Source organism: Leptopilina boulardi, unplaced genomic scaffold (assembly GCF_019393585.1).
Source record: "Leptopilina boulardi isolate dan_hultmark-lab unplaced genomic scaffold, ZJU_Lbou_2.1 LbouV2_310, whole genome shotgun sequence".
Taxonomy (NCBI): Eukaryota; Metazoa; Arthropoda; class Insecta; order Hymenoptera; family Figitidae; genus Leptopilina; species Leptopilina boulardi.
This window is the reverse complement of record NW_026137875.1, coordinates 2,716,117-2,729,328: the sequence shown is the minus strand read 5'-3', so window position 1 is coordinate 2,729,328 and position 13,212 is coordinate 2,716,117. Positions and strand designations below refer to the sequence as shown.

The 13,212-nt window shown below is 25.9% G+C and overlaps 1 protein-coding gene across 1 annotated transcript; it reads right to left on the bottom strand.

Moving 5' to 3' along the window:
- Positions 1 to 967: 967 nt before the first annotated feature.
- LOC127283816 (uncharacterized) lies at positions 968 to 4,905 on the bottom strand. Its single transcript, XM_051308911.1, has 2 exons — positions 3,998 to 4,905; positions 968 to 1,144 (listed from the first exon to the last, which is right to left on the bottom strand). Exons 1-2 carry the CDS (start codon positions 4,463 to 4,465, stop codon positions 974 to 976), a joined length of 639 nt encoding a protein of 212 aa, XP_051164868.1. The 5' UTR covers positions 4,466 to 4,905; the 3' UTR covers positions 968 to 973.
- Positions 4,906 to 13,212: the final 8,307 nt, after the last annotated feature.

Sequence of the window (13,212 nt, the reverse complement as noted above, 5' to 3'; positions counted from 1 at the left end):
TTGAACTCAAAATGAATCGGATCTAGTTCATTTTGATGCTTTTTGCCTGAAGTTCAAAATGAGTTTCTAGAGGTTCATTTTTGTTGCAGTTCAAAATTGCAATAGATTATGAAAAAAAATATTTTAAATTTGAAAAGTCAGTTTTAGGTGGCCCAGTTGGAAAATTTTCACCCAACTAACAAACAATAGCAAGTGCATTAAAAAAAATTTTCCGATGTTGAATGTGCTTTATTTTTTACAATATAGAGTGATTTTAATTCAGTATTAGATTCAAAATTTTTTAATTCTAAAGTGGATTTTTGGCCGCTTTTGGATGTGTGCTGGCCCACTGAGATTAATCGCTGATTATCCTAGTTAATTCAATAATAAATTCAATTGCAGAATAAACTTTTATTTATTTCAGTTTCATCTCGTGCGTGTATAATTAATAAATGCTTATATAAATGAATTTTTTAGATGCTAGATAAACATGATTATGATAGAAATATGTACAATAAGTATTTAAATTGAATTATACAGTTTTTACTTAATTTAAAATTACTACTAATTTTTTTTTTTAGTTCAAAATAATTTTTCCAAATTGTATCTAAAAATTAGCAACATTTATTACCAAATACAAGAAATAAATTTTATCTCAAGCACATTTGTTAAGGCTGTTATACCATTTTTCTCCATTCTGTAGAAGTGGTTATAAGTTATTCTTCCTCATAGTTATTAAAAATGATAAATATCCCAAAGAAGTTTTAATAAGCTGAAATTAAATAGTAATAATGAAATTATTGTAATTATTACTGTATTATATTAGCTTGAATTTTTGTTTTTTTTTTCAAGACTGGATATGCCCCTTTAATTGAAACATTGATAAAAATTAAGTTATTGGAAGAAAATTTTAATTTCTTTATTCTTAATAAAAAAATTAAGTTTTAATTTTGCTGCTTTTATAAAATTTGTTTCTATATACCAGAAAGGCAGTTTAATAATAACTCACGCTTCCAAATAGTGCAAAGTTAAAAACGACAAATTTTCCAGCTGTTATTTCTACAGGTTTATTGCCACTTTGCATAAGTAAGAGTAAACAATTTGCTTTTTGCGATGGTAAATTAAACCATTTACTTTCGTATGCTGTATTTGCGAATGCATAACTCTAAAAATAATTTTATTCTTGTAATATGTTTCATATATGTACATTAAAAAAATTTATTTGATTCGGATAATATTACTGTTTTACAAAAAAATATGACTTCAAAAACTTCTTATCGGACCTAGTAGAGTTTGTAGAGCATAGAAAACTGAAAAGAATTGTGTATAAGCAATTAAATATACACCATTCTTTTCAGTTTTTTATGCTCTACAAACTCTACTAGGTCCGATAAGAATTTTTTGAAGTCATATTTTTTTTTTAACACAGTGTATTAATTTAATCAAATAAAGTTAAGGTGCAAACATCTAATTTCTGTACACTCAGAAAAAAATTCGTTTGAAGCAACCAAATTTTGGTTATAAATCAACAAAATAAATGCATTTAAATACAGTTAACCAAACATTTGGTTGCATAAACCAAACGTTTATTTAGCAAAATCAAATTTTTTCTTTCTTCAAAAAATTTATTAAAATAAACCAAACAGTTATTTAAATCAAATAAATATTTATTTGAATTAAACAAATTTTGTTTGAACTAACCAAAAAATTGGGTAAATATAAAAAAATGGTACATTTGGTTCAAACATATCTTTTTTCTGAGTGTATTTAACATACATACCATTTAATGAAATAAATTAATAATTATTTAAATGTAATAAATAAACATTTCAGTCTACTTATAGAGATACATTAAATTTATATTATTTAGACAAAAAAACATGGTTTTAAATCAACAGGATTTTATAAATTCTTTCAATGTCTTACTTCCATTTGTAACATTTCGGCTAAATAGCAATAGATGTAGAAGTTTCCAATTATGTACAAGGAAAATACCACCACAAAAAGGATAGCTGGTAATAATGAACTACGATTTTCATGAGTTATATACTGAAAAAAAAATAATTTTACTTTTTGTATTTATAGAGTTTTTGTGATCCACATACCGTTTCACAACGTAAAACAAATTTTAATCCATACAAAACGAAATCTCAAAATTGCATTATAGTGTGTAGTGATAATGAGGATTGAAATCAACGAAATATGTAGAAATAATTTATACATGACATACAAATTTACTTACCAGAATAAAAAAGTAACCTAGCAAACAAAATTGAATTGTACAAGCAAGTAGTTGAACAAGAAACGTCAAATGGAACGTGCTTTCTATTATTTGAATGCAACTATATTAAACGAAAGACAATATATTGTTCAATGTCCAACTATTACTTCAATATTGTCTAACAATTTTTGCAATATTGAAGCATTGTTTGTATAATTATGGATAATTAATTAATTCCTCTGGATAATTATTATCCGCATTGAAATGTTTTTTTAAGGAGTTATTTCTATTTGACAAATAAAATTTAAGGAAGAATCCTCGGTTTTGGGAATTGACAGACAGTTTTTGATAAAAGTTGGCACACTGGTAGATATAGGTTAAAAAAATGTAGTTTCCAAAATGTTTTTTAGTGTAGCTCAGCATCCGCTGGACCAATCGAAAAGTGCGCCATACATTTTTTGTTCGAAACTTTTTCCTTATTTTATTGGTGGTATTCCGGAGCGATTATCTCGAAAATTTAATTTTTTGAAAATTTTTCGGAATTTTTTTTGAGTGTAGCTCAGCATCCGCTGGACCAATTAAAAAGTGCGCCATATATTTTTGTTTGATACTTTTTGACTATTTTATTAGTGTTATTCTTGAACGATTATTTCGCAAATTTAATTTTTGAAAAAATTTTCAAAATATTTTTGAGAGTAGTTCAGCATCCGCTGGACCAATCACGAAGTGCGCTATATATTTTTTGTAGACAACTTCTGGGTTAAGACTTTGGTGCTATGCCGGAATGATTATGTTGATGAAGTCAAAAAATTACAAATTTTTTTTAGACTTATAAAATAGTACTATTTTTTGACCAATATTTCAGTTTTACAAATATTTGCTTTTTATATAAGAATTACTGGAATAATTAAAGGAATAAAAAAAAGGGTGCTGCCACCTACCTTATAAAAAGCGCGGCTATATTAATTTTATCGACAAATGTTTATAATATACTGTAGTACCTACATTGAAATTAATAAAAACATTTGTTTTTAATACTTATTTAACAATGATCGTCATAAAAAACATAAATCTTTTTGTTTTAATCATTTAACTATATATTTCATCATTTTTTATATGTTTGAGACAATATTTCATTCTTAACCAACAATCTTAGCATATATAGCATAAACTTTTGGGATAACTTTTTTACCCTTCTAATACTATTTTTTTATGGTTTCACAGAATTTTCTTCTATTAAATTTAATAACAACATGATAATCAAAACATTTGCAGACGACACGAAGCAAAACGGAAGAGAATCAAATACAGTGTTGCCAAGCGTTGCGTTTGTACTGATTGGATCAAATGACTACTTAAATGGTTGTTATTTTGAACTATGCAGAGAGGATTCTTCCTTAAAGGGATAATGAAGGCTACTTTCGAAGTCACGTGTGATTACTTTCGAAATATGTAAAAAAAATAAAAATTTGAAACCGTCAAATAGGAATAATTACTTAATATTTTTCAAAGGGAAAAAATAAATTAATACAACGATGGTATCAAAAATATATTCACAGAATAACGCCATGAGTAGTTTTTATATCCATTTTGAAGAAACAAAATAAATATCAAACAAAAATAATCCTTTCATGTACAATTATTCAAATTTGAGATTTAAATTCTTACCTTGAATTTCATACTAAATTTTCCGGATTTAATGGGTTAAGAATTAAAATAAATCCTACAGGTAAAACTACTCATGACATTTAACGTTTAACTGTGTTAAATAAATGACCTATTAATGTGATAGTGAACGTTGATGATATTGTTAAACTCTTCATTATATTCAGACTTAAATTTTGTGTTGTCACAATTATTGATGAGATACATCAGCCTCAAACGTAAGATGTGATATTGTGCGGTATAGTGAAAAGATATTTGACTAAAGTAACTGTCAGTTCCAGAATAAGCAAGTGTCGCAAAAAGCGTTCCAATAAATTCAAAACAACATATAATTTCAAAAGTTGGACTATAGTTCCATTGAAATGGAAAATATGCATCAGCAAACAATGTAAAATTTTTGAATTTTTCTGGACTATTCCAATTAGGCATATTCTCCATAGTCCATTGAAATAAACGAGCGCTCATGGATACTTGACCCATAATAATGCATATATGTGAAAATTTTTTTCCTTCTTGACCACTCTTAATCATTATTTCTAATTCTTCATTACTTTTCTTACTGTTCCAGTCGTCCAACATATAATCATAAAGTGTCGACATTTCTGAAATAATATAATAAGGAATTATATTCCGTATAGTAAAAACTCAGTGTCTAAACACAGAAAAAAAGGTGGGTAAAAAGTTGTAAAGATAGAGGATAAAAGTCGTTAGGATACAGGGTAAAGGATAAATTTGTGATGGATAAAAATGTTACTAAAATATTACTAGAAAAATGGATGTCATATTTGAGTAAACTGTCTAATTTTAATAAAAATATTAGTAATTTTACACTTAACTTATTAAATCCACAAATTTTATATAAATAAGTAATTGCACGTGGAAATATTTTGCCTATAATTATTGTCTATTAATAAAAATATCTTTGACTAATACAACTGACAGCTGACGACAGTACGTAAATAATCAGAACTGGGAAATTACAACTCAACGTCTGTATTGTTGCACGAAAGCAGAGTTGGGTAGAAACTGAATTTTTTGTGCATATTAGGCTGTGTCAGTTCATCGAGATATTTCGAGTTCAAGATATGACGTCAGAGGCCTGGAGAGACAACAAACAGACGACACAATGTTATTCTTACGGAGAAGAAAATTTGTTTCCACTTTCATCAATTTTATTCATACTTTAAACACGGAAAACGCTTGTTGACATATAATAAAATTAAAATGTTGATAATTAATTTTGTTATATATTTAAATCATTTGCATTAATAGATTCTCTGAATTCGTGATAAAATATAAATATTGAGGTTAGAAAAGTTTGTTTACTAATCACATTTTACATTTTAACATTATTAAACAATATCCAGTATGCATGTTATTAAAAAAGATATAAAATATATATTTTAAGTGAGAATTACCGCAGCAGTAAAAGATTTCAAGTTAGTAAACAAACACCCCTAACCTCAAAATTTATATTTTATCACGAATTCAGAGAATCTATAAATGCAATTGAATCAAATATATAACAAAATTAATTATCAACACACATTTTAATTTTATTAGATGTCAACAAGCGTTTTCCATGTTCAAAGTATGAATAAAATTGATGAAAGTGGAAACAAATTTTCTTCTCCGTAAGAATAACATTGTGTCGTCTGTTTGTTGTCTCTCCAGGCCTCTGACGTCATATCTTGAACTCGAAATATCTCGATGAACTGACACAGCCTAATATGCACAAAAAATTCAGTTTCTACTTAACTCTGCTTTCGTGCAACAATACAGACGTTGAGTTGTAATTTCCCAGTTCTGATTATTTACGCACTGTCGTCAGCTGTCAGTTATATTAGTCAAAGATATTTTTATTAATAGACAATAATTATAGGCAAAATATTTCCACGTGCAATTACTTATTTATATAAAATTTGTGGATTTAATAAGTTAAGTGTTAAATTACTAATATTTTTATTAAAATTAGACAGTTTACTCAAATATGACATCCATTTTTCTAGTAATATTTTAGTAACATTTTTATCCATCACAAATTTATCCTTTACCCTGTATCCTGACGACTTTTATCCTCTATCTTTACAACTTTTTACCCACTTTTTTTTCTGTGAAATAATTCAAACTAGTTACAATATTTATAAATTCAAAATGAGAATGTAAGATTGTGTTCCAATGAATTTTTGTTTTATACTAATATGTTGACTTTGATTTTACATATAAATTCCACAAAATTTCATACGAACTTTGTTTATTATGATAAACTACAATCATTTTTATTAATGCAACTAAGAACGGTAATTCTGCTGCACATAAAACGTTGGTCAGATGATCCAAATTTTTCCAAACTTGAAATATTCTACAACCTTGAGGAATAAATACACCAAAAAGTACACATAATAAACTAATAATAAATATGCCTCTTGATATTTTTTCATTTTTTTGAGTAGGGCACGCTCCAAAGCATCCAAGAGTTATTTGTGATGATCTTGTAATATCTTTCAAATAGTTATCTTTAAAGATAATCAGAAATTAATTAAAAAAAGAAAATACGATTATTTTCTATTCTTTATCAATGAATCTAATCTAGGGATCGATTATTTAATTCTCACTTCTAATTCTACTTCTACTTCCACTGATTCTTATTTTTCAGTCTCATTATTTCACTTTTATTTCCACTTATTAGAATTTAGTGAAAGTAAAAATGAAATTGAGACCTTAAATATTAAAATCAGTAAAAATGAGAATGAAAGTGAGGGTAAAAATTAGAATCAGAGGAAGTGGATGAGAAAGTGAAATACGAGTTAAAATTAGAATCCGTGCGGATGTGAAAGTAAAAAGTTAATTATATAAACAACCTTCTGATAAGAATAAATAAATAATTTTTATTACCCTCCATTTTTTGTTGTTTTATTAATTTTTTATAAGCCTCGTTGTTTTTTTCTGTTAAATAATAATTCCCACACTTTGATTAAATATCAATGAGATTTTCTTAAATGTAAAATAAAAAAAAAAATAATAATATTCATTAAAATATTATAAAACTATAATAACCCCAAAGTAACGATAAAGAAAATTTTAAGAATATTAAACAGGGAGTTGGAAACAGTTTACGTATTAGAAATATATACTATAAAGAAGAATACTTAAATGTACCTAACTATTTTTTATGACATTACAAAAAGAATTAAAAAGTATTTACCATTATCAAATTAAGTTAATGACAAATCATTTTATGATATCATTGTTGTAGTTACTCTAACAATAAGTTAATGATTCCAATTGTACAATTATGTCATTTTACTTAGTTTGAAGCATGCGCAATAGTCATTTTTCACTGAATTTTTTTTTCTCATCGTTTGTTTTCGTCGAGATTTCATATGTAAAACACATTATACACGTCTCTTGATTTTTTTTTTATAAAAATAACGTAGAAAAAACTAACGATTATTATTTTGTATAGATATTTTGCAAAATTCTACATAAAGAAGAATTTTTTGGATATTTGCCAAATTGAGAACGAATTTTTAACAATATCGAATCTTTATTATCTTTATATTTACTCGGTAAGATATTTAATTTGTATATTAAAATGAAAACTATATATGTTCTTTTTTACTTTTCATTTGTATTTGAATTTTAATAGATTGAATTATTTTTCATTTCAAAAAGTTAACATATGAAATATTCTAGTTTAACGGATCCCTGAAATAAGTCCTCTATTGATAAATTAAAATAAAATACGTCACTTTTTATTCATGCTGTAAGCAAAAAATTTTTGAACGTTAAGCGGATCAAACCTGCGGGGCTTAATATTATGATTAGAAACTTAGAGAGAAAATTTCTGTAAAGTTTTAGTTTAAAAAAAAGAAAATAAAAATCTATTTTTTAAATTTCTTAGTGTGTATATTTCCTCAACTTTAAATATCAATAAATTAAATACACTGGAGTTATTTATTTTTTCATTGTTATTAAAAATGACAAATATCCCATAGATGTTTTGATAATCTAAAATTTCAATATAAAACAGTTATTATGTATTATTTAATGAAAAAATATAATTAAATATTTTGGTAATTTTTTTTAAAAAAAAATGTTACAACTCACTTTTCCAAACATCATAAAATTGAGTACACAAAATTTTCCAGCTGTTATTGCCACTGGTTTATGTCCTCTAAGCATTAAAAGAAAAAAATATTTTGCTTCTTGATGAGGTAAATTAAACCATTCTGATTCATATACCGTATCTGCGAACGCTAAACTCTATATACAAATATATATTAAACTCAAAAAAAAGGTTTTTAAATATTTTTTAATAATATTCTTACCTCTATTTGTAACATTTCTGCACAATAACAATAAATGTAAAAACTTCCTGCTTGGAACATAAAAAATATCAATATGAACAAAATAGATGGTAACATTGATTTTGGATTGTCATCTGTTACAAACTGAAAAAATTTTGTTAAGAAATTAAAGTATCACTGAAAAAAAAGTCTGGTTAAAATAACCAGAATTCTGGTTAATCTAACCAGAATAAAAAGTTATATATACCCTTACTACTTTTTCTGGTTAAAAGTACTAGAAAATTTGGTTAAAAAATTCTGGTTAATTTTACCAGAATTTCAAGTTAATCTTACTAGAATTTCAAGTTAATCTTACTAGAATTTTTCTAGTTAAAAATTTTTGGTAAAAAAATTTCTGGTTGATCTTACCAGAAATTCTAGTTAATCCGAGAATTAATTAAATTTATTATTATTATATTATATTATAAAATATGTATTAAAAAAATTTGTATTATGTACATATAAATGCAATCAAATAATAACATCTTTACACTGCAATTCTCTTAATAATGTTTATTTAAATATGATTATTCAGAACTAAAATTCTGATAAAACGTGTCGAGCACGTTTTCAACATAACCTTCAAACTATTTTCCACACGAACGGGTTTGCCGTTCGTCAACAATTTTTTCACTTATATTATAAAATTAATTAACCAACCTTTAAACAGATCTTTTAATTCTCCCAAACCCCAATTTTCCAGAGCTTGGTTAACTTTTTCATCCATTCTTGCGATCCGCACGATAAACTATTCGAAAAAGAACAACAGACGCTATGCAGTGTCCGCGAACGCGCGTTTTTAACCAGAATTATTTTAACCAGAATAATTTAACCATACTTATTTAACTAGAACTGTTTAGTCTTTTTAACTATATTTTCTTGTTAAAATAACTAGAAATTTTTTAACCAAACGCATCTAGTAACTTTAACCAGAACTTTTTTTTCAGTGATTGCTTAACAATTGAATATAAAGTGTTTAGTGGACGGAAATAAATAAGCAACACGGTGCGCCAGAAGGAGGTTTAAATAATTGCACTTAAAAATTCTTTTTGATTATGGTTCTAAGATGAATAAAAAACTTTTCTCAATAGGTTTTAAAATTAGCTTACGTGCCCAATTTAAAACAAATTGAGTTTTAAATATTTAAAAATAGTATTTTATGAGGAACCAGAATTTATTTAATGTATACTTATATGCTTATAGATAATAGATGTTTTAGATTTGGGTTCATATAAATTTATTAACAATGAAGTTATTTTCTTGTTTCGTTTTTATATTTATGCATTAAGAGTGTCGAACGGTATCTGAAATTCTTTGGCAAGAAGAGTGCTTTAATTATTGCTCTGAACGTGAAATAGTATTGATTTTAAAATACTTTTTTCTCGAAACACGAACACTTTTAACAAAATCAGCCAAAATCCTCATCATAAAAATTTCCTAAATCCAAAAGACTGTACGAATCCATAGAAAAACATGGTTGCAAAACAAAAAGTAGAAAAGTAATCTAATAACAGCTGCAACTTTGTGCGCCCTGCATGCTGCTGCCATCTGACGGCGGCAGGAGGTAATGAACCTGTCATTATATTACTTTTCGTTTTGCAATCGTGTTTTTGTATGGATTCGTATAATCTTTCGGATTTAGGAAATTTATATAAAATAACGATCTCTTGCTGCTTTTGTAAAAAGTGTCTGTCTTTCGAGAAGAAAGTATTTTAAAATCAATATTTATCATTTTCATGTTTAGTGCCGTTTTTATAAAGCGATAATTAAAGGTCTCTTCTTGCCAAAACATTTCAGAGACCATTCGACTCTCTTAAATAAATTTTGTCACTCTTAAAATCGTTCTTTTAATATTATAATTTAATTTTTTAAAATCGGACACAAACACTACAGCAATATAATTATTTATATGTAAAATTGAAAATAAGTAATTATTTTATCATTTATTACAGTATTTATTAGATTAAATAAATTCTGATTCCCCATAAAACACTGTTTTTATATAAAGACTCAATTTTATTTAAATCGGACACGTAAACTGATTTTAAAAACTATTGAGAAATGTTTTTTATTCATCTAAGAATCATAATCAAAAAGAATTTTTAAGTGACAATTCATTTTTATTTAAACCACCTTCTGGCGCACCGTGGAAAATCATCAGACGTACGAAAAACTGTTTACATACCAAAATAAAGAAGTAGGCTTGCAAACAAAATTGAAATGAACAACAAAGTAGTTGTATCAGAAACATCAAATTAAAGCAGCTTTCTAATATTTCAATACAGCTGTTGAAAAAAATTTTTATTTACCTTCATTTATCTATTTGTTTTATCTATTTATCTATAATTAAGGAATCTTCTTTTTGAAGTAGACACTATGATGGCATAATTCGATTTGTCGCTGAATCAAATTTTGATGTCAGATTTACAAAATTCAAAATGGCGGACGCAATATGGCGAACCAATATGGTGGGAAATTTTAAAATTGATCTCGAGGTCGTTGAAACGTAATTTGAGGACAGATTTAAAAAATTGAAAATTGTGGTCCCAATATGGCGGAAAATTTTAAAATTTATTCAATTCGTTCAATTTATTTCGGTACTCGGGGATTTTTGGGATCGCTGAATCTAAATTTTATGTAGTTTTTGAAAAATTCAAAATGTCTGATCCAGCATGCCGACTAAATATTTTAAAAATTTACCAAAATTCGCTTGAAACTTGATATTTTAAAATTATTCAAATGTAAGACTTTTTAATTCCACTGTTTGCCGAACCCAGAGTGATGAACGAGGACAATTTAAAAATTTTCCGCCATATTGGTTCGCTATTTTGAATTTTTTCCATTTGACCTCAAATTTGGATTCAGGGACCCCAAAAACTCTCGAGTATCGAATTTTGAATAAATCAAACCAATTTGAAATTTTTTCCACCATATTGGGTTCGCCATTTTGAATTTTTTAAAATCTGACCTCAAATTTGGATTCAGCGACCCCGAAAATTTTTAATATGATATAGTTTTTTCGGAAATTATTTTTTTTGTACCGTTTTGGGCCCACAAACGATTTTTCTGCTAGACTGCGAAGGGGTTAAATACAAAAATGTTGGTTTTTTATTAAATAAATTTTTTTTACCAGACATTTTTTTTTATTTAAAAAAATCGAATTTTACTACAAAGAAATTTTGTTCCAGGTGCAGTCTGCTTTTAATTTCTAATTAATATGACTCTGTCAATAGTGAAAAACAATGAAGCTCGATATATTCAATGAAAAAATAAATAACATATATACATTTATATTTATAGGTATGTAATAAAAAATAACCTTATTATATGATTATGAATACATATAATATGTTTAAATTTTTTATTAAACTCCGATTTTGATGTATTGTTCTCATTATTTTTGATGAGGTCAGTAAATTTTAAACGTAGAATTTGATATTGTCCAACAAAATGAAAAGTAATTTGACTAAAGAAACAATCCGTTCCACAATTAGATAATGTTGAACAAATTATTGCAAAGTATTCTATAAAGCATGTTAATTCAAAAATTGGAGTATAATTCCATTTAAATGGAAAATATGCTTCAACAAATAGTGTATAATTTTTATAGTATTCAGGATTTTTCCAATTATTTAAATTTTCAATTATCCATTGAAAAAATCGTCCATGAACTGTTGAATATGCCAAAATAATGCATGTCAATGCAAAAAACTTTCCCCTTTGACGATTTTCCAGCATTATATTTAATTCATTTTTATTTTTATTTTTCTTCCAATGATGGATCATATGATTATAAATTATTGACATTTCTAAAAAATAAAATAACTAAATTGTTGATGGTTAATTTCTTTTTTTTTGTATATACTCAATTTTAAGAATATACCTACTATTTTTACTGACAAAAAGTACGACCATTTTTGTTATAGCAATAAAAAATGTTAATTCCGCTGTGCAAAGGATATTTGATAAAAGATCAAAATTATTCCAAACTTGAAGCATTTTAATAGTTTGAGGTAGAAAAAGACAAAAAATTACACATAAAAAGCAAATAATAAACAATCCTTTGCATAATTTTTCATTTTTTTGACCTGGCCATGCACCAAAAGCTGTTAGACTAAATCGAGTGTATTTTGTCAGAATTTCCAATGCTTTAATTATTATTTATTGTTATTTATTGTTATTATTGTAGAACACACAAGTTATATCTTCACTTACAATATTCGCCATCCATTGTTTTCCTAAATGTAGATAATTAATAAGTGCTAATGAAACTGTTTTTTGAATTATGTTGATTTCTTGCACTTGTTATAAAAAAACAAATTTTTTGATACATATGGCATTAAAAAAAACTGATAATTATATTTATTAGAAAATATGTAAAAACATTAAGCAATGATGCAGTAAAATTTTAAAATGCTTCACGTGACATTATAAAAAATTGGAAAATAATAACCGTAAGTAAAATAATACTAAAGGGAAAAGTATTATAGACATCTACTTTTAGGAAAATTGGCAAGGAATAAAAAAAAAAGTTTATATTTCTATTAAAGTTAGCTAATGACGAGAGTCATTTTGTATCATTGAGGTAGTTATGGATATTTTATTACAAATAACAATTTAACCATTTATCATATATATTCATTAAGAAATTATATCTTATTGTCTTATTATAGTTTCAAGCGTGCGCAATGATTGTTTTCTTTCGATTTTTATTTTTCTTCGTTTGTCTCTTCTGAGATTTCGTATGTAATGTTTCTTTTGATTCTATATATATAAAGATAAAATTTAAAAAATGTGATTAAAAAAAATAATTGAATTTTTGCAATGTATTCCATTTTTTAGAAATCTTTTAGTTTGTTCAATGTAATTTCATTGAAAATCTTGATGTAGGAAATGGATACTTTTTTTGTGAGATTGTTGTTGGTATTTGTGAAAAGTTTTGTTTTTTTAATTTTAATTTAAATATATAAATAATTTATCTTTTATTTATAATGAATT